The sequence below is a fragment of the Rana temporaria genome, chromosome 4 (assembly GCF_905171775.1).
Source record: "Rana temporaria chromosome 4, aRanTem1.1, whole genome shotgun sequence".
Classification (NCBI taxonomy): domain Eukaryota; kingdom Metazoa; phylum Chordata; class Amphibia; order Anura; family Ranidae; genus Rana; species Rana temporaria.
In genome coordinates, this window is record NC_053492.1 from 329,876,975 (window position 1) to 329,901,219 (window position 24,245).

The 24,245-nt window shown below is 47.2% G+C and overlaps 1 protein-coding gene across 1 annotated transcript in view; it reads right to left on the bottom strand.

Annotated features, from left to right (window-relative positions):
* The window catches only part of CAPN9 (calpain 9), a 1,050,568-nt gene that overhangs the window by 844,226 nt on the left and 182,097 nt on the right, over nt 1–24,245 (bottom strand). The window contains exon 4 of the mRNA XM_040350717.1: nt 17,360–17,493. Within this exon, the coding sequence (XP_040206651.1) occupies nt 17,360–17,493 (134 nt within the window). The remainder of the gene's footprint in view (nt 1–17,359; nt 17,494–24,245) is intronic.

The window sequence follows — 24,245 nt, forward strand, 5'->3', positions numbered from 1 at the left end:
CCATTCCCAGTTCAGCTGTCGGATTGATCCACCCGGAACCTCGGGTCCCTCCTCCGGAGCGTTTTTCTGGCGAACGCCGAAAATACCGGGCGTTCAAAAACGCGTGTACTTTATACTTAGACCTCCAGCCTAGAACTTTTTTCTCCGAGGCCGTGAAAGTTGGATTTGTTATTTCCCTCTTGTCCGAAGAACCCCAGGCTTGGGCGCACAGCCTAATGGAAAAACAAAGTCCGATCCTAGATTCACTGGACTCTTTCTTTGATCATATGGCTCAGTTATATGATGACCCGCAGCGTATGGCTTCTGCTGAGACCGTCCTCCATAATCTAACCCAGGGGAGGCGTCCGGTAGAGGATTATACCGCGGAATTCCGCAAATGGTCAGCTGACACCGGCTGGAATGACGCAGCACTAAAATACCAATTCCGCCAGGGACTCTCAGAAACTCTCAAGGATGAGTTGGCAAGAACCGAGGCTCCCGCTTCGTTAGAGGCCTTGATCCAGTCCGCCACCCAGCTGGACCGACGTTTACGAGAACGACGCACTGAGCGCTTCCAGACTTCACGCCCTGCTTGGGTTCCACCCAGGGTAGTTCCAGCTGCATCCCCTCCTGTGGCTCCTCAACACGGCAGTCTTCCAGACCCGGAACCCATGCAACTCGGACTGGTTCGAACCCCTCTCACCAGTGAGGAAAGACTGCGTAGACGCCAGAATAACTTGTGTCTGTATTGCGGTGCCACCGGTCATTTTCTTCGCACCTGCCCCATAAGACCGAGTAAGGTCCCGATTCAACCCGTTTTCAACCTTCATGTCTCAAATAGTTCTCAGACTCATCTTGTACTCTTCGTCTCTTTACAGCTAACGGAAAAGACCATCCGCCTCCCGGCCATCCTTGATTCAGGTGCATGCAGTAATTTTCTGGACTCCAATTTAGCCCTTAAACTCCACATACCCCTTCGCAATAAGGATCAACGCCTGCAAATACATTTGGCCGATGGCTCTCTTCCTAAATCGGGACTAGTCTCACAGGAAACTGTGCCTCTTCTAGCCATTACCGATTCAGGTCATCAGGAATTTCTACGACTAGATCTCATTCCTTCACCGCTTTTTCCTATTATTTTAGGACTCCCCTGGTTGCAAACACATCAACCTTGCATCGATTGGCTGAAGAAAGAGGTCAACTTTACATCTTCCTTTTGTGCCCAAAACTGCTGCGCACCCACGGTAGCCACCTGTTCAACTGTGGTAACCTCACCTGAACTTCCACCTCACGTCCCCTCTGTTTACCATGAATTTAAAGACGTTTTTGATAAACAGCAGGCTGACTCTCTCCCTCCCCATCGGCCTTATGATTGCCCGATTGATCTCTTACCTGGTTCTGAAATACCTTTCGGCCGCATCTTCCCGTTATCTGAAACCGAGCTTGCGGCTCTTAAGGAATACATCGACGAAAACTTACAAAAGAACTTTATCCGACCTTCTTCTTCTCCAGCGGGGGCAGGTATCTTTTTCGTTCAAAAGAAAGACGGCTCGTTACGACCCTGTATCGACTACAGAGAACTTAACCGGATCACCATCAAAAATAGGTACCCGTTGCCTCTCATACCAGAGCTTTTTCAGAGATTTCGAGATGCCCAGGTGTTTTCCAAATTGGATCTGAGGGGTGCCTACAATCTTGTTAGAATCCGAGTCGGGGATGAATGGAAGACCGCCTTCAGGTCACGGTTCGGTCATTTTGAATATCTCGTCATGCCATTCGGGCTCTGCAATGCCCCGGCCACCTTTCAACATCTGGTCAATGATATCTTTCGTGAGTATTTGGACGATTTTTTAGTTGTATACCTGGACGACATCCTCATTTTTTCCCCTTCTCTTGAGCTTCATAGGCACCACGTCAAGAAAGTTCTTACTATCCTCAGGAAACACAAATTATTTTTGAAAGCCGAAAAATGCGAATTTGAAAGAACGACGATACAGTTTCTAGGTTTTGTCATCTCCACCGGCGGGGTCGCCATGGATCCCCAGAAGATCAAAGCCATCTTAGACTGGCCGACACCAGTGGATAAAAAGGCAGTGCAGCGGTTTATTGGCTTCGCCAATTTCTACCGGCGATTTATTGTCGGGTTTTCTGCCATCGTGATTCCTATCACCAAACTTACCCACCAAGGCAGCCATTTTCACTGGTCGCAGGAGGCTCAGGAAGCTTTTGAGAAACTAAAAAAGATTTTTTCTTCAGCACCTGTCTTACGGCACCCTGATCCAAAGTTGCCCTTTACGTTGGAAGTGGATGCCTCTGAGACAGCCCTAGGAGCCATTCTTTCACAAAGGCAAGGGTTAAAGTCCCTACTCCATCCCGTGGCCTTTGCCTCCAGGAAACTAACAACTCCAGAGAAGAATTATGACGTAGGGGACAGAGAACTCCTCGCTATCAAATTTGCCCTCGAGGAGTGGAGGTACTTGTTAGAAGGAGCAATTCACCCGATTATAATTTTTACGGACCATAAAAATCTCGAGTACTTGCGCTCCGCAAAACGTTTGAGACCTAGACAAGCTCGATGGGCTCTTTTTTTTTTACGATTTAATTTCCATATTACTTATAGGCCTGGTTCGAAAAATGGAAAGGCGGACGCACTTTCCAGGATGTTCCCAGAGACTCCTTGCACAGCGGAACCAAGTACCATCCTGCCTTCCCGGAATTTTCTCTTGGTTTCTGAAACTGATCTGTTAAATTCCATCAAAATTGCATCCAGACAAATCTCGGACCCAGTATCATCGTCACTAAAGGAGCGCGATGGCTTATTTTGGCTTCAAGACAGGATCTACGTTCCCACCGAGATCAGGCAATCAGTTCTGAGCACCTTCCACGACCGTAAGTTAGCCGGTCATTTTGGGGCAAGGAAGACCTCTGAACTACTTTCCCGTTATTTTTGGTGGCCAAAATGGAAACAAGACTGTAAAACTTACATTTCTTCATGTGCAATCTGTCAACGCAACAAGGGTCCTAAAACCAAGACCTGGGGGTTACTTAAGCCTCTGCCAGTTCCAGAACGTCCGTGGGCTGATATTGCTCTAGATTTCATCGTAGATTTACCTCCATCGGAGGGCTTCACGACAATCCTGGTAGTCGTGGATCGCCTGTCTAAAATGGCACATTTTCTACCCATGGTTGGAACCCCTTCTGCTGCCGAAACGGCGAAAATTTTCTTCAAAGAAATCGTTAGGCTTCACGGGGTCCCCAAAACCATTGTCTCAGACAGAGGGGTCCAATTTACCTCTAAATTTTGGAGAGAGCTTTTCAGATCCCTGGAAGTCAAAACATGTTTGTCATCGGCCTACCACCCGCAAAGCAACGGGCAAACGGAAAGGACGAACCAAACTCTTGAACAATACCTCAGATGTTTTTGTTCTGCCTCCCAAGATGATTGGTCATCTCTATTGCCCACCGCGGAGTTTGCCTACAATAATTCTGTTCACACTACCACCAACCAAACACCCTTTTGGGCTAATTGCGGTTTTCACCCGGCCTTCCTGCCAGACCCTCTCCCGGAGATACCTGTCCCAGCTGCCCAGGAACGTATAACTACCTTACAGTCTAACTTTCGAAAACTCAGGGATGTAATGCAGCAAGCCCAAGAGGATTATAAGAAATTCTATGATAAGGGAAGGAAGGACTGTCCCTCTTTTGAAATTGGGGAAGAGGTCTGGCTCTCCGCGGCTAATTTGAAGTTACCAGTTCCTGCCCGGAAGCTAGGTCCGAGATTCATTGGCCCGTTTAGAATCAAACGCAAGATCAACGAAGTAGCTTTTGAACTTTCATTACCCAACTCTTATAGAATCCACCCGGTTTTTCATGCCTCCCTCCTAAAACCTACCATCCCCGACCCTTTTCAGGGAAGGGCAGCTCTTCCTGCACCACCAGTGGAGATTGATGGAGAAGAGGAGTTTGAGGTCGAGGCCATTTTGAGCTGTAGAAAAAAGGGGAGACAACTCCAATACCTGATCAAATGGAGGGGCTACCCTCCAGAAGACAACTCATGGGAACCTTCAAGAAATGTGCATGCCCCTCAGCTAATTCGTGTTTTTCACCAGGAGCATCCGGAGTTGATGGCCAGTTTAGGCGTCCGGAGTCCGCCCCTTGGGGGGGGGCACTGTCAGGGCCAAAGCGCTGTACTTCCTCCTTTAACACACCAGCGTAGTAGATTGGCTTCCCGGCGGCTAACTGGGCACTTTAGGCGTGTGCGCATACGCATGTGACCTCTCGGGCCAATCACCAGCGTGACCGCCCTATTTAAACCAGCTCCTGTCAGTAGACAGGTTGCTGGTTTATCGTCAGCTACTTCCTGAACCTGTGTCTCTGGAAACCATTTCCTGTTGGAATTCCGTTCGACTCACCTCTCACCTGGAACCTGACCTCGGATTGCTTCACCACTCTATTGAACTCTTCTGACCCCGACCTCGGCTTGTGACCTGGACTCTGTTGTTGTTTCTCCTGCCCTTGAACCTCTTGGCTTGTGACCCGGATCTGCTGTCTTCTCTGCTCCCCGAACCTTGGCTTGCACCCCGGACTTTCCAGTTTGTTTCTTGGACTCTTTCAGTACCGGTTATCCGGCTTCAGTATCGTTTGTTCCTGTTTCCGTCTGCAGTCACCCAGAAGCACCTGTCATCTACAACCGTCACCGGTCAACGCTTCTCCACTGGCACCGGTACCGCCTCGTGCTTCCGCCACCTGTTCCAAAACTCAGTGGGCGGGCGCGCTTGGTCGTAAAGGTGAACCACCCTCGGCAGTTCGGTCTCGGTGAGTACTTGATTCCTGATAGAGGGTCACATTAGAACACTGCAGGAGTTAAAACTTAATAAAAATTTAATGGAAATCAATGAGTGGAGGTACCAGCAACTAAACCATTTTATTCAAGGTCTCCCACACCCTTTGAGGTCAGGAGACCAGTTGTCAGATTTGGAAAAAATCTGTACCACAGAAAGATCTAAAGGTACTGTTTCAAAACTATATAGGATCCTACTGAAGATGGGGGAGCAGAGCACACCTCCATTCATTGAAAAATGGGAAAGGGAACTGGGCACACAGCGGGATAGGACCACAATAGAGAGAATGTTGACTCTGACACACTCCTCCGCGGTGGATAGCCGCACGGCGGAAATGTGCTTAAAATGTATTGCCGGGTGGTATATGACACCGGATAAATACATTTTTTTTAAAGAGGGGCAGACAGGGGACTGCTGGAGGGGCTGCAGATCACCAGGAAATATGGCACACCTTTGGTGGGGATGCTCTAAGATAAAAAAGTATTGGGAAAATATATTGGGTTGCGTGGAAGAGATCACAAAGAAAAAGATAAAGATGGACCCATGGGTCGTTTTATTTCACGGGGGAGAAGAAGGCATTAAAAGGTACAGGGAATCACTGGTACCGCACCTCCTGAACGCCGCCAAGAGATTAATCCCTAGAAGGTGGCAAGATCTAGACCCCCCTCTAATGTGGGAATGGATCGATGCGGTTGAAGAAACATACAAAATGGAAGAACTGAAAGAGGGTTTAGAGGGCAATAATATCTTATTAAGCACAAAATGGGAAAATTGGAGGACTTTCAAGAAAACATGGAGTTACGCAGAAAAGTTAAGGGAAGAAACTTAAACGCTCCCTTAGAAGAAAGACCTAGAGGTCTTAAGAGAATGTCTAAGGTGAGACAGGGGGGGGGGAGGGGTAGGGATAAGGGGGGGTAAAAACTTGGAATGGTTAATTTTTGGTGCTTTTCTTGCTCTTTGCAAATGGAGCAATATATGGGTTCATATAGGTTTATTTGTATATGTGCATGTTACAATAGCATATGTATAAAAAAAAAAAAAATGAAACTAGAACAAAAAGGAAAAGGAAAAAAAAAAAAAAAAGAGAAACCCACATAAAGAAAAGCGACACTAATGATGCGAAACCAAAATAGAGATGCAATGGGCTGGTACGCAGAACATGTGCATAAATACACACTCTATGAGGTAGAGTCTGAAGTGAATAAAAAAAAAAAAAAAAGAATAGTTCATAGGTCCGTTACACTACTCTCCTTTTGTGGAACACTCCGGCAGACCCGGATTGATCCTTTTCGGGTCAACTTGGGGATGTCCGGTCTGCTGTTAGGGTAAAAGTTCCGTTTGCCTGGACAGTCCGTCGGCATTCCCATTGGCTTACCAGGTCGGTAGCTGATGGTGACGGTGAATAATAGAATTCAGTTCTGGAACAGTCACTTGCTTTGCTCTCTCAATGGCTCCCAAAACCTGTTTCTGATGCTCTTGGGACAGATAAGGCACCACCTGGATGCAAATCCCATTTAATCTTTTGACAATTTCCGCCTGTTTGTGCATTTCAATGTTCAAGCCACGGGACATCTCATAATACATGACATAGTGTCGTTGCATCTCTGATTTCTCACTGGCCAACTTGTCACATTCCCATTTTAGACTGTGATATTGTGCCAGATCTACAGTACATGTCGGGGAAGGTAGTCTTACCCGGGTCTCAGCAGCAAGCGAGTTGATTCCAGCAAAGCGGGTGGTCACGGGACAAGCAGCAACAGGTGTAGGTAAATAAGCCGAAGTCAGAGGGCCAATGTCATTGCCCAGCACAACCTCGGCAGGTAGGTTGTCCATGATACCAACTGTGGTCTTTCCTGACCCTACTCCCCAGTCTAAGTGCACCCGGGCGGTGGGTACGCGAAATACAGCACCCCCTGCGACCCTGACGGCAACTGTGCGAGTGGACACATTCTCTGGCTTTACCAGATGTTTTTGAATCAAAGTGATAGTAGTCCCGGTATCTCTTAGGCCTTGTGCTACTTGTCCATTCACCCTTACCTCCTGGCGGTGATGCTGACGGTTATCTGGAGAGGCAGCTTGTATTGGGTCTGCCTCATACAAAATTCCCAGACATTCCTCAGGGCCTCCCTTGGTCTCTAGGCAGTGGGCCGCAGAGGGACGTGATGGAGTGACCTCTGTGTTGGGTGTTGTGCGTCTCCAGTTGTTATTTGTAGCTCTCAAAGGGCAATAACGAGCAATATGTCCTGTGTTGCTGCAGTGATGGCACGTCACCCTCGACGAATCCCGGGGGTATTCGTTAGGCCCCTGAGGGCGTGGTGGTCCTGGTGGGACTGGAGCCCGAAACTCTGGGCGTGGGGTGACGGTTGGAGTACGCGGTCCTACCTTATGAGCCAGCCGTGTAGTACCCTGGCTTACTTTCCTTGTTTCCGCGTACTCATCTGCTAGCCGAGCCGCCTCGTTTAAGTTAACGGGACGGCGATCTCGTATCCAGTCTTGTATGTCTGCGGCCAGGTCTTGGAAAAAATGTTACATTAGGAACAGCTGCAATACTTCCTCCCCGGTGTTGGCCTTGCACCCTTGGACCCAAAGGGATCCCACCCTTTGTAACCGGTTGGCCCATTCCATGTGGGAGTCCACAGCCTCCTTCTTGGACTCCCGGAAGCGACGGCGGTAGGCTTCTGGAGTTACGGCGTATCGGGTTAGCAGCGCCTTTTTAACTTGCTGGTATTGTAAAATATCCTCTGGAGCAAGAGCCCGAAAGGCTTCATTGGCTTTGCCCGACAATTTCCCCGACAAAATAGTAAACCATTGGTCTGGTGGTACCTGGTGTAGTGAGCACTGCCTCTCAAAGTCAGCCAAATATCCATCTATTTCCTCCTCACTTTCTACAAAAGCTTTAAATGCAGTGAACGGTATTTTCTTTCCTGTAGCCGCGGGTGGGGGAGTAGGAACAGCATGTGTAATGGGCTGTCTCGCTCTTACCAGTTCCAGTTCTTGTCCCCTCTTCGTTTGTATCTCTTCCCTTGCTTCCCGGAACAGCTGGTTGATTAGTTCCACGGACGTTTCTGGATACAAGGATAATCTCCGCTGTACAATCCCAGTAATTACATCTTCTTCGCTGACAGGTGCAAGGGGCTCCGTTCCTTCCATGGATCCATCCATTTCGTCCAGCTCCAGCAGGTCAGCTATCAGCTCCCTCCGTGGTCTGTTACTGGCACTCCTACCACGACTCTCCAATAAATCTTTTAGTGTGGATCTTTTCAGCCTGGCATACTGCGACTCCATTCAGAACTTGCTGTCTGTATAAAAGGACCATCCCACCGCTGCCAACCAATGTAACGGCTATCCAAGTAGTGAGAGGGTATCAGCCGTTGGAGACGTCCTTTTCCCTGGCAAAGTGCGATAGGCAGGTACAGCTTGTATCCCCATCCACAAGATCCAGAGAGAGAGTCCGGTTCAGCTGTAAAATGAGCAGAATAACAATCCCATCGAACGCCCTTTCAAGAAAGAGACAGGGCTACGTTTTGAAGGGTCAAGTAGACTGAACTTTTAATGGTACATACACCTAGCTTATGTGTGGTTACAAGCTGTACAGGAACAATGACAATCTCCGCCCCCCCCCTCACACAGTGGGGGGGCTTCAATACAGATACTTTGAAATAATGACATCCCCTTGAATTAATCACTTAATCAGTCTCTAGACGGTTCGGACCCGATATCCACTTAACATGACCTGATCAGACACATTCCTTTATCAATAGAATTCAATTAACCTTTAGAACAATTACACACTCACAGATGATCCCATTAGCATACACCTGACAGGAGGCTGTTAACTACACAAAGGAGAGTCAATTAGCTGAGGAAGGGGGGGCATTAGAATAGAGTCACTCTACAATTAACCCTGTGTATGCCTCACTGCAGGATTATTATAGATGTCCAGGCAGAATAGTTCATAGGTCCGTTACAGGTTTATACTGCAGCGACCTCCAGCTCTTCTGAGCATCTCTTTCAAAAAAACACTTACTGAGCCTTGTAGTCCTCCAGCGATCTGGTCCCCAGACATGCATGCCAGCTCCTCACAGACCTTAAATAGGTCTCAACAGCGGCCTCCATAGGGTTGCCATCTTTTCCTCAAGCCAAACCCGAACACACCACTGCATGTGGTGGGTGTGGCCATATTGTGGGAGGGGCCTCAAGGGGCATGATTAAATAAAACAAAATAATAATTTTACCTATAGAATATGCTTACTTTGCTGTGCCACAAGTAAGAGTCTCATTGACATGAATAAACCTCAGCATAATCATTTAAAAAAATAAAACTCTTCTATTACTACAGAGGTAAGTGCAGTGGAGATCAGGGGCATCAGTTCACCTTTTCATTTTCATTAAGTACAAAGGATATTACAGTATGTGTAGGAAGGGAGTGCATAATTTACAACAGTATATACAAGAGTGTGGCACGTATGTTGGCATGTGTTGGAAAGGAGTGCAAAGTGTAAGACATTATGTACAGGAAATAAGTGCAGAGGGTCGGCAATATTTGCAGGAAAGAAGTGAAGAGGGTGTAACAGTGACCAGTATATGCAGCAGAGAAGTGCTGAGGGTATAAAAGAGGGCAGTATGTACAGGAGAGGAGGGTGGAGGGAATGATGGGGGTGGTATGTACAGGAGAACAGTGCGGAGTGGATGATGGGTGTGGTATGTACAGGAGAAGAGTGCAGAGGGGATGATGGGGGTGGTATGTACAGGAGAGGAGTGCGGAGGGGATGATGGGGGTGGTATGTACAGAAGAGGAGTGCGGAGGGGATGATGGGGGTGGTATGTACAGGAGAAGAGTGTGGAGGGGATGATGGGGGTGGTATGTATAGGAGAAGAGTGTGGAGGGGATGATGGGGGTGGTATGTACAGGAGAGGAGTGCGGAGGGGATGATGGGGGTGGTATATACAGAAGAGGAGTGCAGAGGGGATGATGGGGGTGGTATGTACAGGAGAAGAGTGTGGAGGGGATGATAGGGGTGGTATGTACAGGAGAAGAGTGTGGAGGGGATGATGGGGGTGGTATGTACAGAAGAGGAGTGCGGAGGGGATGATGGGGGTGGAATGTACAGGAGAGAAGTGCGGAGGGGATGATGGGGTGGTATGTACAGGAGAGGAGTTGGAGGGGATGATGGGGGTGGTATGTACAGAAGAGGAGTGCGGAGGGGATGATGGGGGTGGTATGTACAGAAGAGGAGTGCAGAGGGGATGATGGGGGTGGTATGTACAGGAGAAGAGTGCAGAGGGGATGATGGGGGTGGTATGTACAGAAGAGGAGTGTGGAGAGGATGATGGGGGTGGTACGTACAGGAGAAGAGTGTGGAGGGGATGATGGGGGTGGTATGGACAGAAGAGGAGTGTGGAGGGGATGATGGGGGTGGTATGTACAGAAGAGGAGTGTGGAGAGGATGATGGGGGTGGTATGTACAGGAGAAGAGTGTGGAGGGGATGATGGGGGTGGTATGTACAGAAGAGGAGTGCGGAGGGGATGATGGGGGTGGTATGTACAGGAGAAGAGTGTGGAGGGGATGATGGGGGTGGTATGTACAGAAGAGGAGTGTGGAGAGGATGATGGGGGTGGTATGTACAGGAGAAGAGTGTGGAGGGGATGATGGGGTGGTATGTACAGAAGAGGAGTGTGGAGGAGATGATGGGGGTGGTATGTACAGAAGAGGAGTGTGGAGGGGATGATGGGGGTGGTAAGGGGGGGTTGGATAAATGTAAATATGGAGGGTGGAGAACTGTAAATATGGATGGTATATGAGGGGGTAAGAACTATATGAATGGATGGTATATGGGGGGGATGGGGGGGTTAGAACTGAATATATGACTATGGATGGTACATAGAGGGGGGGGCAGAACTGTATGTATAGATAGTGTATGGAGGGGGGGATGTGGTGAGGACTGTGTGTATGAGGTGAGAGCTTTTTGATATCCTGACATACAGCAGCAAAAACGTACTTTAAAAGTTGAGCTCTCAGCGAGATCTCCACACACTTCAGCACAGAACGCCGAGGCTCCGCCTTCAACCCCACCTCTGTCTTTTCTGCAGCCAGCCAGAGAAGAGCACTCTGCCTCTATGTTCTGTGTACCATCTGCCACTCTGCAGCACACTACATACAGACGGAGGCGCGCCGCTGACGGTGTGGTGGGGGTGGGACCGTGGGGTTGAGGGGGGGGGAGAATTGCAAACCTTCGGCAGGAGCAAAAGTTAGTCACCCTGGACCCGAACTTGAGACGCGGCTGTGGCAGCACAGCACAAGCACAGTAAGCCACCGGCGGGTCTGAATAATGTGTCCGGGTCTCAGGTGGGCAGAGACCCAGACACACGTTTCAAAACCCAAACTGTCCGGGGGAATCCCGGACAGGTGGCAACCCTAGGCCTCCAGCTTTCCAGTATAAAAGAAACCTTTCCACAAAAACGGGCTTTCTGTGCCCTGTAGTTCTTCGGCAGGGTCCAGGCATGTCGCTGAGCATCCAGTGACTTTCATGCATGTGCAGACAGGCTGAAAACATCCCCTACAGGCTCACAATGCTGACTTCTATGGGGATTCCAGTTTCCAAGATGGCGCCCGTCTGCTCACAGCACTACTGAGCATGTACGGCTGTGATGTCATCACCAAGTGCCAAATTAAAAAATCCCAGCATTCTCTGCTGTTTTTTCTCTGCAAAAAACACTGGGCTAGATTCAGCAAGCATTACTAGTTACGTCGATTAAAAAACTACCGCCAGGCGCACGTACGTTTGTGATGTCGTTTGCGTAAGGCTTTTTCAGCGTAAGGTTGCTCCTGCTAATAGGAGGCGCAGCCAATGTTAAGTATGGACGTCGTTACCGCTTCGAAATTTTAATTTTTTATGTTGTTTGCGTAAGTCGTTCGCGAATAGGGCTGGACGGAATTTACGTTCACGCCGAAACCAATACGTCGTTGCGCCGTACTTGAAAGCAATGCACACTGGGATATGTACACGGACGGCACATGCGCCATCCGTATAAAACGTCAATCACGTCAGGTCATCATAGATTTACATAAAACACACCCCCCTTCCACATTTGAATTACGCACGCTTACGCCGGCCCCATTTACGCTACGCCGCCGCAACTTACGGAGCAAGTGCTTTGTGAATACTGCACTTGCTCCTGTAAGTTGCGTCGGCATAGCGTAAATACAATACGCTGCACCGCCATAACTATGCACGCCCCTACCTGAATCTAGCCCACTATTCTGCTAGCGTTTTTCAGTGGGATAGTTTGCAATGCTGTTCCTCCTTCAGGTAAGCCCCTGGGGTTTCTCTTCCTTTCTGATCCCACCTTACTACTGCTTCATGCTCACTTCCTACTGTCTCTGTAGGGGGAAAAAAACTATCACTCCTCATGGAGGTCGCTGCCCTGGTAGACCATCACCAGCCTAATAGGTAAGAGGGCGGAAGATTGGTAAGTAGTGAAGATTGAAAAAGAGAGCCTGTCACTAATGCTGTCTAAATTGGACAGCCCTATCAGGTCGGCCAGATCGTCCGTTTCAAGACGAAAAGAGCCATCTAGAAGAAGCCACTCAAACCACCGGCAAAGCCACTTGGATCGCGGCAGAAGTCGCTCATGCAGCAGGGGAAGTCGCAGGAGGAGCCGCTCAAAATCCTATTGAAAGCAAAGACACTCCTATCATAGGAGGTCTCCTTCACGCAGACGATCTCCTCCCTCTCAGCATATCCGCCCATCAGGGAATTCATGCTGGGTTTGCGGTGCCATAGCACTTCCAGCCAAGCTGGCTTGTCGCACTTGCCTAGACGAAGTGACCAGAGAAAGAGAGCCGCGCAGAGGTCCGGCCAGAGACGCATCCCTGCAAATCGCAGAGTCTGAAACAAGCAGGTCCACACAAGGCACTTCACCTGCGACTCCTTCCACATCTAAAAAGTCAGATCCCTTATCTGACAATGAGGAATTAGAGGTCTCCACTGGATTCAACTTTGCACTAATAGAACCCTTCGTTAAATCAGTGAAGGAAGCCATCGATTGGGAAGAGGAAAAAGAAACTTCGCAAAAAGCGAGAAAATATTTTCCGGATCTGAAAAGAGAGCCAGAGACCTTCCCATTTATTGATGAACTGGAAGACCTAATTAAGAATGAATGGCAGAAACCTGAAAAAAAGACCAGTCTCAGCAATAGGCTTGCCAAACTGTATCCGCTGAAGGAATCTAGTGTCAACCCACTAGTAACACCGCCAGTGGTAGATTCTTCCCTGATGCGCCTCGCCAGGCATGTGACACTTCCAATAGAAGATGCGGTTACATTTAAAGACGTGCTGGACAGAAAGATCGATCTAGATCTTAAAAGAGCCTACCTATCTGCAGGCGGTGCCTGCAGACCAGCAATAACACTAACAGCAGTGGGAAGAGCCATTTCAAGCTGGTCCTCTAATGCCGAAAAATTGGTATCTGAGGGAACGGATCAAGAGAGAGTAATTGCAGCTCTCCAGGAGCTTAGCCTTGCAGGCGATTTTGTCGCAGAAGCCTCTGTGGAACATGATAAAATCAACATCAAGAGCAATGTTAAGCTCATGGCAAGGAGGGCACTTTGGCTAAAACCCTGGTCAGCTGACCCTTCCTCAAAGTCTAACTGGTGCAAAATCACATTTGATGGCACAAACCTCTTCGGAGAGAAGTTGGACTCGGCTATTTCAAAGGTCATCGGCGGGAAGTCAGGCTTCATCCCTTCAGACAGAAGGCCGAAGCAACAAAGACCATCTACCGCCAGTCGAAACCTCCCAGACAGGTATAGGGAGGCTAAGTCACACAGGCCCGGCAGAGAGTACAGGAAGAATTGGAAGAATCCACAATCCTCCTTCCTAAAACTCCAAAAATCTAAGACCCCTGCCACGGGGGACCAGAAGTCCTTTTGAAGGTATGCCCGCCCAACCAGCCATAGTAGGAGCCAGACTGAAGGACTTCGGGCAGGTTTGGACGGAGTTAATAAAAGATCCATGGACAGTAGCTACCGTCCAAGATGGACACAAATGGAGGTTCAAGAATCATCCTCCCAGAGACCAGTTCGTCTCTACCAGAATTCCAACTTCTCGGGAAAAGAAGCTGGTGCTGACAGAATATGTTCAAGACTTAATCCAAAAACAGGCCATAGTGGAAGTACCACCTCCACAAAGGGGAAAAGGCTTCTACTCGCCTCTGTTCCTGGTAAAGAAAAAGACTGGGGATTTGTGCCCCGTCCTAGATCTGAAAAATTTCAATCGTTCAATCCTAGTGGAGACATTCAAGATGGAAAGCCTACAATCAATCCTCTATGCCATAAACATTGGCGATTGGATGCTCTCTGTGGATTTGAAGGACCCTTACCTGCACGTTCCTATTCACACCGCTTTCCAGAAGTTTCTCTGTTTCTTGGTGAATCATCAACACTTTCAATTTCAAAGCCTTCCGTTCGGGATTTCCACTGCTCCCAGAACCTTCACCAAGGTCCTGCTACCAGTAATAGCTTTACTAAGGGAGCAAGGTTTGAGAGTCCACCATTATCTGGACGACATTCTACTGCTCGCAGACAACCAAGAGTCTCTTCTACTCCATCGAGATACCCTAACATCCACCCTTCAAAAACTTGGGTGGCTGATAAACTGGAGGAAATGCAATCTCCAACCTACCCAAAGAATGGTTTTCCTGGGAGCAGAACTAGATACCCGGCTCAATACCATAGAGCTTCCTCAAGAGAAGATTCCTGTCATAGTCCAAAAGGCAAAGAGGTTACTCTTATCCACCACGCTTCCAGCCAGAGAATGTCTCAGCATTCTGGGTTCGCTATCAGCAACCATCCCTATGGTTTAATGGGCTCAGTGGAACACAAGACCTTTCCAGACATCAATCTTGAATCAATGGAATGGCGTATCGATGTCTCAACAAATCATCATCCGAAAGGAGGTCAAACAGTCTCTATGGTGGTGTACCCGGTTGTACAATCTAAAGAGGTACAAACGTATAGTCCCCCCCCCCCCCCCCCTCAGGAGGTGGTCACTTCGGACGCCAGCAAGGAGGGCTGTCCAAGGCCGTTGGTCTTTCGAGACACTGGACGTAGTATCGAACGTCCTGGAGATGAAAGCAGCGTTCCAAGCTCTCTTGGCTTTCAGTCCTCTCCTGAAAGGGAAAGAAGTCCTGCTGAAGATGGACAACAGGGTGGCAGTTGCCTATATCAACAGGCAAGGAGGCACTAGAAGTCGTTCCATGATGCAGGAAGTCCGCCCAGTTCTCGAATGGGCGCAAGTGAATCTGTCGGGGCTAAGATAGATGTATGTACCAGGGCCCCAGAATCAGCTGGCCGACACCCTAAGCAGGAGCCTCGTTTCCCACAATGAGTGGGCTCTGAGTTACCAAGCTTTCTCCCTCATAACAAAAACTTGGCAGCAACTCCAGACAATGCGAAGTGCCGGAGGTACCTGACGAGATTCCCCTGCCCGTTAGCGGAGGGGACGGATTGCCTGCAGCACGAGTGGAAGTTCCTTCTGGGGTACATCTTTCTCCCGACACCTCTCATACCAAGATTTCTTCTCAGACTCAAGAGGTCGTCATCCACGATAATAGCAGTCCTTCCCTTTTGGCCGAGACAGCCATGGTTCACCACTCTCATTCAGCTCAACACAGCGAGACCATTACCGCTTCCACCAGCATCAGACCTACTCTCCCAGGGGCAACTTCTTCATCCATCCCCGGAAAGGTTGCATCTGACAGCCTGGAGGTTGAAAGGACTAGGTTCCTAAACCAAGGTTGCTCCCAGAAAGTGGTAGAAATGCTTCTTCAAGCCAGAAAATGCACCACCAACAATACCTACAAGAAGATCTGGGAGAAGTTTCTCTCAGTCGCACAACAACAAGACTGGGACCCGTCATCTCCAACAGCTGCTCAAATCCTTGAGTTTCTCCAGTTAGGCCTAGATAAAGGCCTTGGATCAAGCACTCTAAAAGTCCACGTATCAGCTTTATCGGCCATGACAAGAGTCAAATGGGCACAAGAACCTCTCGTCATCCAATTCCAGAGGGCCTGCTTAAAGATAAGGCCTCCCAGAAAACCTTCCTTCCCGACCTGGGATCTTTCGGTCATACTGGAAGCTCTAGCGCATGAACCATTCTCTCCATTCGACAACATCTCCCTATGAGACCTAACGCTCAAGGTCACCTTCTTGATCGCAATAACATCTGCAAAGAGAGTCTCAGAGATGCAAGCCTTACTGGCAAAAGAACCATATTTGATCGTCTATCCAGACAAAGTAGTCTTAAGACTATCCGATCGGTTCATCCCGAAGGTATTATCCTCCTTTCACTTTAACCAGGAGATCAACCTTCCTGCTCTTTCCACCGATCAAGGGGATCCACATCCATTGGATGTAAGAACCAACATCATAGCCTACCTCTCAGCAACCAATGATCTTAGGAAATCAGAAAACCTCCTGGTCATCCCACATGGATTTAGAAGAGGGCAAGCAGCAACCTCTCGCACCATCGCGGCTTGGCTGGTAAAAACCATCAAAAAGGCTACTGGCTGAGCCAAGCACAAACACCTGAGGGCTTGAAGGCACATTCCACAAGGGCAATGGCGACCTCCTGGGCGGCCTACTGCAGAGTGTCCTCGGAAACTATTTGCCAAGCAGCGACTTGGTCAAGGTGGACTCTGCCAGACTGTCTATGGCAGAGTTTGGACGAACAGTTATTTAGTCCAACACCTCTATTCCTTGTAAATAAAACATTATCTTTATGCTCAGACCCACCCATTTTGCGAGTTATTCACCTAAAGGTGCGACAGGATGCGACAGGAAAACGGAAAATTGTGTACTCACCTTTCCGTAATTTTCCTTTCCTGTCGCATCTTCATGGCAGCATACAGATGCCCACCCATCTGAGGTGAGGTATATATATACACACTGAGAATATCTGGGCGGGGGCCTTCTCTGGGCTTAATAGTTAAACGGTCCTATCAGGTTGTGGGGGCGGAGCCACAACCCAAAGGTGTATGCTGCCATGAAGATGCTACAGGAAAGGAAAATGACGGAAAGGTGAGTATACAATTTCCCGTTTTGCTATGGAACACGTTCTGTAGAGCAAATCTGAAAAATGCAAACAGCACTAAAAATGCATAGGTGTGAATCCAGCCTTATCCACTATACATTGCCTGCACATACTTTATGTGCAGAGTGGTAGAAGGTACCAAGTGACACTGATAGGGAGATAGGGATATATATATATATATATATATATATATATATATATATATATATATATATATCCCTATCACCTATCTCATCTGTTTTGATAGCACACCTGTCCTGGACACCACAGCTTTGCTGAGAGTGCATCCCTTATGCTTTATATAATATTCCCCAGATTGCCTTAACTCTGTACTGCATTGTGCATTGATACCACTTGCACATTTTTTAGGGATTCAGTATTAATTTCAGTCAACCAACAAGTAAACTAGTAAAATAAAATAGAATAACAGACAAAAGGTATACTTACTTGGCATATGCCTTTTCTATTAATGCACTCCAGAATTCATTTAGATCAGCTGAATGAAGAAATACCAGACGGTTTCTAAAGGTAGGCAGCCTATCATCAATTACAATATCAACCCATTCATTATGTTGCCAAAACTAAAGAAAAAACAAAACAAAAAAAACATAAAATTAGTAAGTATATCATGCACAACCCAAAACATTTACTTAGGGTTTATTTTTCGTATTTATTTCATGAGAAAATATTGTTTTGTTGTATTGTGATAACTGATCCAATGTCAATCACAATGTCTTCCTCTGCCGCCACTACTGACTCGATAAAAAAAAAAAAAAACACTCCTCCCCCGACTAATTTCTCCCTTTTTTCATGTATGAAGGGCTTCCTGATTGATGATGGATCTATATATCGGAGGACATTGTTTTTTTTATTTAAAAAAAAGATTGGTCAACAACTGTGTGTGTGTTTTTATTTGTTTTTGACACTGTTTTTGTGAATGAGTAGGGGTACTCATTCAAATAGGGGGGCGTAATCTGGGGGTCCCCTTGTTAATTGGGGCTTCTAGATTCTGATAGGCCCCCTGCCCGCTGACCCCCACAACCAACGCCCAGGGTTGTGGGGAAAAGACCCTTGTCCCCATCAACAAGCACCCCCCATGTTGAGGGTATGTGACCTGGTATGGTTCAGGAGGGGGGCGCTCGCTGGACCCCCCCCCCCTTTCCTGGCCTGCCAGGCTGCATGCTCGGATAAGGGTCTGGTATGGATTTTGGAGGGATGACCTCACTCAGTTTTAAAAAAAATTCATACCAGACCTAAATGCCTGGTATGAATTTTGGAGGGGGCCCCCACGCCTTTTTTTTAGTATTGCCGGCAAATTAAGCAATGTTTTTTTTTTCATTCAGCTGTCAGCAGGGAAGCCCACTGACAGCTGATGACTCATCCATTGGTAAGGACATGGCGGCCCTCCTTAACAACCTATTGACTGTGCGCTCGTCAGGCGACCATCCACCCTGAGCACACAGAAAATGTGGGTGTTTGGTGAACACCTGAACTGTCGATGTTTGGTCTGGTATGGTCTTGGGGGAGACCCCGTGCCGTTTTTTTTTTACTTTGACATGGGGTTCCCCCTCAAGATCCATAGCAGACCCAAAGGGCCCTAGTTTGGATTGGGGGGGGGGGGGCATGCCGTTTTGCTCTTTATAAATTTGACACAAGGTTTCATCCATTCCAGAGCCAAAGGCATTGTTTTGATTGGTCGCAATCGGATCCTGTTCATTAAAGTCGCATCTGAAGTAGCAGGTCACAGACGGATTGGAAGTCTTGCGACAGTCATGATCAGTGTGAACATGGCCTAAATGGTCCCTGCCTCTTCCTTTCCCCATGTCATATGCAGACTGTTAAAAACGTGACAATGACAGGAATTATTGCAGGCATGTTGTAGCTTTCTCAGTTTTTCAAGTGTTTAGACAGTCAATCACCTTTTTCTTGTAGCGGCTTCTGGGGTCCCACTTTTGAGACGTTATCAACATTCCTGAGCAGAGTTGTCAGCTTAGAACACAGGTGTCAAACACAAGGCCCGCGGGCCGAATCAGGCCCTCCAGGTCATTTCATGTGGCCCTTGCACCTCTGCTGCAGCTGCAAGAGAGCTCCAGCCCTCCTCTGGTCCTACTCCAGACCCTTACTTTCTGCTTTCTAGCAATGCATCCAGCTTCTTCCCAGCAGCAGCATAAGTAAAGAGGGGTGCACTGTGATGTAAGGGAGAGTGGGGGACTCAACTTCTGATAGTGGGTTGGCTCTTTACATCTAATGTAAAGGGGAGGGGATGCACTGGACATCTAATCTTACAGATACAACCGGCCCTTTTGAGGGCAATCATAATGCTGATGTGGCCCACAATGAAATTGAGTTTGACACCCCTGGCTTAGAAGGATAACTGGATGTTTTTTTTATAACACTGCATGGATGGTTGTGCTTGTAACGCTACTAAACAAGTAGGGTCAAGTTGGAAAATGGTGCTCTTCTATTGGATAGGGCAGCAAAGACCTTCAAACAATGTTTTGTAGCATGTTATTCAAAGAAACACTAATAAGCATTTAAATGTAATTTAAAGCAGTATTATACTTAAGCCCAAAAATGTAATATATTGCAGCTTACCAATTATTAGATGTGATGGCTGTATTACTTTGTTTAGGTTTTAGCGATCTGGCCAGTGTAACATCTATATTAGAGTGCCCTTATCTGCATGCAGGAGCACAGAAAGCATAATTGTCAGTCTAGGGAGGGGAGTGTTAAATGTACTAGCAGATTTAGATATACTAACAAATTGAAGCCAAACTCCAGTTTCCAAAGCAGTTACAGCAAGCATTTTTTTTTCCTTTTGGGGAAAATTTACATAAATAAATGAAAGCTGACAGTTAAAAGCACACCTGTCAGCGGTAAATGGTTTGTCTCATTCCTACAACTGATATAATGTGCAAGAGAGCTTGTTCTTTTGAAAAACAACAAACTTATTGGCCAGATCACCAGATGAAAAAAAAAGAGAGAAAGCCTAAAAAAGAAAACTTTTTTTTTTTAAATAACAAACATGTTATACTTTCCTCCACTGTGAAGCTCGTTTTGCACAGTGTCCCCAAACCGTGTCTTCTGGGGTCCCTCGGCGGCTGTTTCAGCTCCTCCTCGCAAAAACTTTCTACCTTCATGCGAGCGAGCTCGCATGGTGGAAAGCTTTTGCAAACGCTTTCCCGTGATACAGCGAGGGCCATAGCGGCATAGGATGCATTAAGGTGAAAAAACATTTACCCTTTAAGAGTTAGATGGTAAGCTGCAATATACTAAATGTTTCCTTTTGGGTTTAATAATGTAGTAGTGGGTGTCTAACTGTATGACCCGCAATCCTGCAAAGCTGTCAGGAACAATGGGCCAAATCCTCAAAAGGGATACGCAGGCGGAACTGCTGTTCAGCCAGCGTATCCCTGTGCCTATCTTTGGAACTGATCCTCAGAAGCAGTTTTCCAAAGATAGGCAGAAGATCTGACATCTGTAAGACACTTACACTGTCAGATCTTAGGATGCAGTACCGCATCCGCCGCTGGGGGCATTTCGCATTGAAATGCCGCTTTGCGTATGCAAATGAGGACTTACGGAGATCCACAAAGCTTTTCAGCTTTGTTTTTTCTGCGTAAGTTTACGTTTGCATACGTAAAATTAGGGCTGCTTTTACAAAGTGTAAACTAGTTACACCTTGTAAAAACAGACCTTTTTTTCGATCGCCGCGATTTTTTTTAAATTTTGAATTTTATTTTTCGGCGCGTAACTTTTTTTTTACCCGACGCAACTTTATTGTCCCGTCGCAATCCACAAAGCCTGGCATAACGTAATTTCGCGCGCTGCCCGTCGGGAAAATGACGTCACGAGCATGCGCAGTACGGACGGCGCGGGAGGGCGCCTCATTTAAATTGTCATTGCCCCCTGCAGAAGAGGACCGCCTTGCGCCGGAGACATTTAAGTTACACAGCCGAAAATTTCTAGGTAAGTGCTTTGTGGATCGGGCACTTAGGTAGAAATTTTCCGCCAGTGTAACTTAAATGGTAAAAGTTAAGTTACGCCGCCTGGCTGAGGATTTGGCCCAATATACACAGGCTTTTCAGCAGCTGGGGTTAGGGAGAGCTGCCTGCTAGCAGTTGTAAGGGGGATTTTTCACCCCCCCCCCACACACACACACTTAATGTTTAAGTAAATGTAATATAAGCTAACACACAGAGCTCTGTATTCAGTGGCCTCTCTTGTGCCCCTATTGGCCAGAAGAGGAAAACCAATTGAGAGTACAGTTACAACAGCCAATTGAAGAGATTGTACTGAACTGCAGGGAGGGCAGCAATGGATTCTGGGGCATGCAGTTCCCAGACTAAACGACCCCATAGACTGGTATACAGTGAGAAATACAAATCCCAGCAGGCTTTATTGACAGGAAAGTGAAAGACTCAATTTTGTGACCTGAGTTAAAGTTCAGTCAGTGATGAGAGAGTAGAGACCAGACCTGAGGAAGAGGTGTGGTCTCTCAGATGATCTCCCTGTGGGATTTAGGCCTCCACCGCGAGTTGGGACGTCCAGCCTGACAGAGGGGGACCCCAGGTGAATATTGAGGTGCATCTCCATCAACAGTGAACCGTTCCAGTGTAGGGGGGATGAAAACCTGCCTTGGATCCTGATTGCAGGATTTGGCGAGAAGGTATTTCTGCCCATCTGCAGGGAACAGAGAGAGAGACACACACATATTCAGGGCTTTGCATATGCATTGGGTGTGTGGGACAGTTTATCTATAAAGTTAAGCCACTGCTTATTGACTTGAATAGGTGTGTAAAGTTGCACCTGTGGTGTCAGGGGACAGTAGAGAGAGCCCTGGCACAAAGTGAGTTATTCCTCTGCTCTGCTCCTGCCTGGACTCAAAGAACCAATCTGAGTAATGGTAACCAATCTAATTTTAAGTGCCATATTGTGCTTGTAACCAAAAGCCCCACACTCCACGTAAGTGCTTTCTTCATATACCACTTCCTCCCAGTCCGAATCTAGATATCAGATATTCCCAACTGCTCACAAGCACAAAACGAGAGGATACTTGTTTAGTTGCTGAACATTAACTGTTTATTAGAACCAGAATACAGAATACATTATATACAGTAAAAGGATGAGGTTCCTACATCCTGCTCATTTTACTCTAGCAATACACAGAAACATAAATTAACATGAGCTAATTAACTAATCCCATAAAGCAGCCGTTGTGACTCCCTAACTACAATACACATTATCATACATATCAACACAGAACTCCTTCATACAATTGCAGGGTTAATTAGCACAAGCAACAATGAGTGAAAGACTGTCATGCCCCGTACAAACGATCAGTTTTCCTGTTGGAAAAAGTCTGATCTGATGAAAGCTTTTGGCCCGGGAATCCCGACCATGTGTATGCTCCATCAGACTTTTTCCAACAGGAAAACTGCTGGAAAAAGATAGAGAGCAGGATCTCTTTCTTTTCCCGTCAGGAAAAAAACTGTTCGGAATTTCTGATCGTGTGTACAAATCACAGTGCGCAAAATTCCTACGCATGCTCAGAAACAATTTGACGCATGCTCAGAAGCATTGAACTTATTTTTGTGTGTATGCAAGGCAGGCTTGAGAGCAATTCAGTCGGGAATACCATAGGTTTTTTTTTCGACTGGAAAAATGGTTCGTGTGTACGGGGCATCAGAAGTTATCCTAGACTCATTTACATTATAACAGACAACAGACAGACAGGTGGCTGGAGTTGACATCAAGATCTCCTAACAGTATTAGCCGGATTCAGTAAGACTTATGCTTAAATTTGGCTAAGATACGACCGGCGTAAGTCTCCTACGCCGTCGTATCTTATGTGCATATTTACGCTGGCCGCTAGGGGCGTCTACATGGATTTACACGTCGAATATGCAAATTACCTAGATCCCGATACGTTGTTTACGTAAGTGTTTTTTCCGGCGTAAAGATAAACCACCAAAAAGATGGCGCAGCCCATGCAAGGTATGGACGACAGAACAGCCGTCGTATTTTACGTTGTTTGCGTAAGCGTACATGAATGGGGCTGGGCGTAGGTGACGTTCACGTTGAAAGCAATGAGTATTTGCTACGTGATTCTGAGCATGCGCGTGCATGCGTGTACCAACGGCCCTCATTTACATGGGGGTCACGGTTAATTTAAATGAAGCCCGCCCACTACATGCCTACTTTGAATTAGGCGGGGTTACGCCGGGCCATTTGCGCTACGCCGATGTAACTTAGGGAGCAAGTGCTTTGTGAATACAGTACTTGCCTCACTATGTTACGTCGGCGTAGTGCAAATGGGATGTGCTACACCGGCATAAAGATAAGCTGCGATACGTGAATCTGGCTATATGTGTATAACTGCTTCTGCTTGCAAGTGTTGATTTTGTATTTGTTTTCCTCCTTTATTTGATACGTTTGCTATCAGTTTTTTAAAAAACTTTTTTTCCCCTCTTTTCTATGACACTTTTTAAACAGCTTTTATTTCTTTCTGCTAATTAAGGGGAGTGGTTAATTGTTCACAGGTGAGTATATAAGTGTCTGTACAAACTCCCATAGGAGCTGGCTCCCTGCTGATGGTGGCTTGCATGTGGATTTTGTGAACATAAGTGGAGTTTTGAACTAAAGTGGAAAGTTAAAAAACAGGAGTGTAAAACAGGAGTTAAGACAGGAGTCTTCTAAACTGTGAGTAACATCTTAAACTTCCTACAAGAACAATATAATTATTGTAACTGGGAAATGAGTGCTAGCAGGGTTGAAGGTTTTGCTCAGTGCACAGTGTGCCACATGTATGCAAAATTGATACAACAGCTCCAGGATGGATACCGATGTGAGCAGGTTGCTCTTCTGGAAGCTTGAATTAGAGATCTGGAGGAGCAAGTTGCAATACTGGGCAGAAAGGACAACCTTGAAAGGGGTCCTCTGCTCGCTAAGCAGGTGGTCAGTAGGGTTAATGTGGAGGGTGGAGGGGCAAGTCAGGATTATCAGATAGGAAGATGGGTTAATGTCGTTAGAGGGAGTGAAAGGGGCTTGCAGAAAAGGAAGGCCAGTCCTGTATTTGTGCATCAAAACAAATTTGCCAAGTTGGGTGAAGATGGAGGTGGCAAACAGAGGTGGCAGCCCTAGATGTCACTGCTACCCCTAACAGCCGGGAGAGCAACCCATCTAGTAGGGTTGGTGAGGGGAGTGCAGGTAGGCCTAGACAGTTTGTTGTAATAGGGGATTCTATAATCAGAAGGACTGAGAGAATAATTTGTCGCCAGGATCGCCCCAACCAAATGGTTTGCTGTCTCCCTGGTGCCAGGGTTCGGCATGT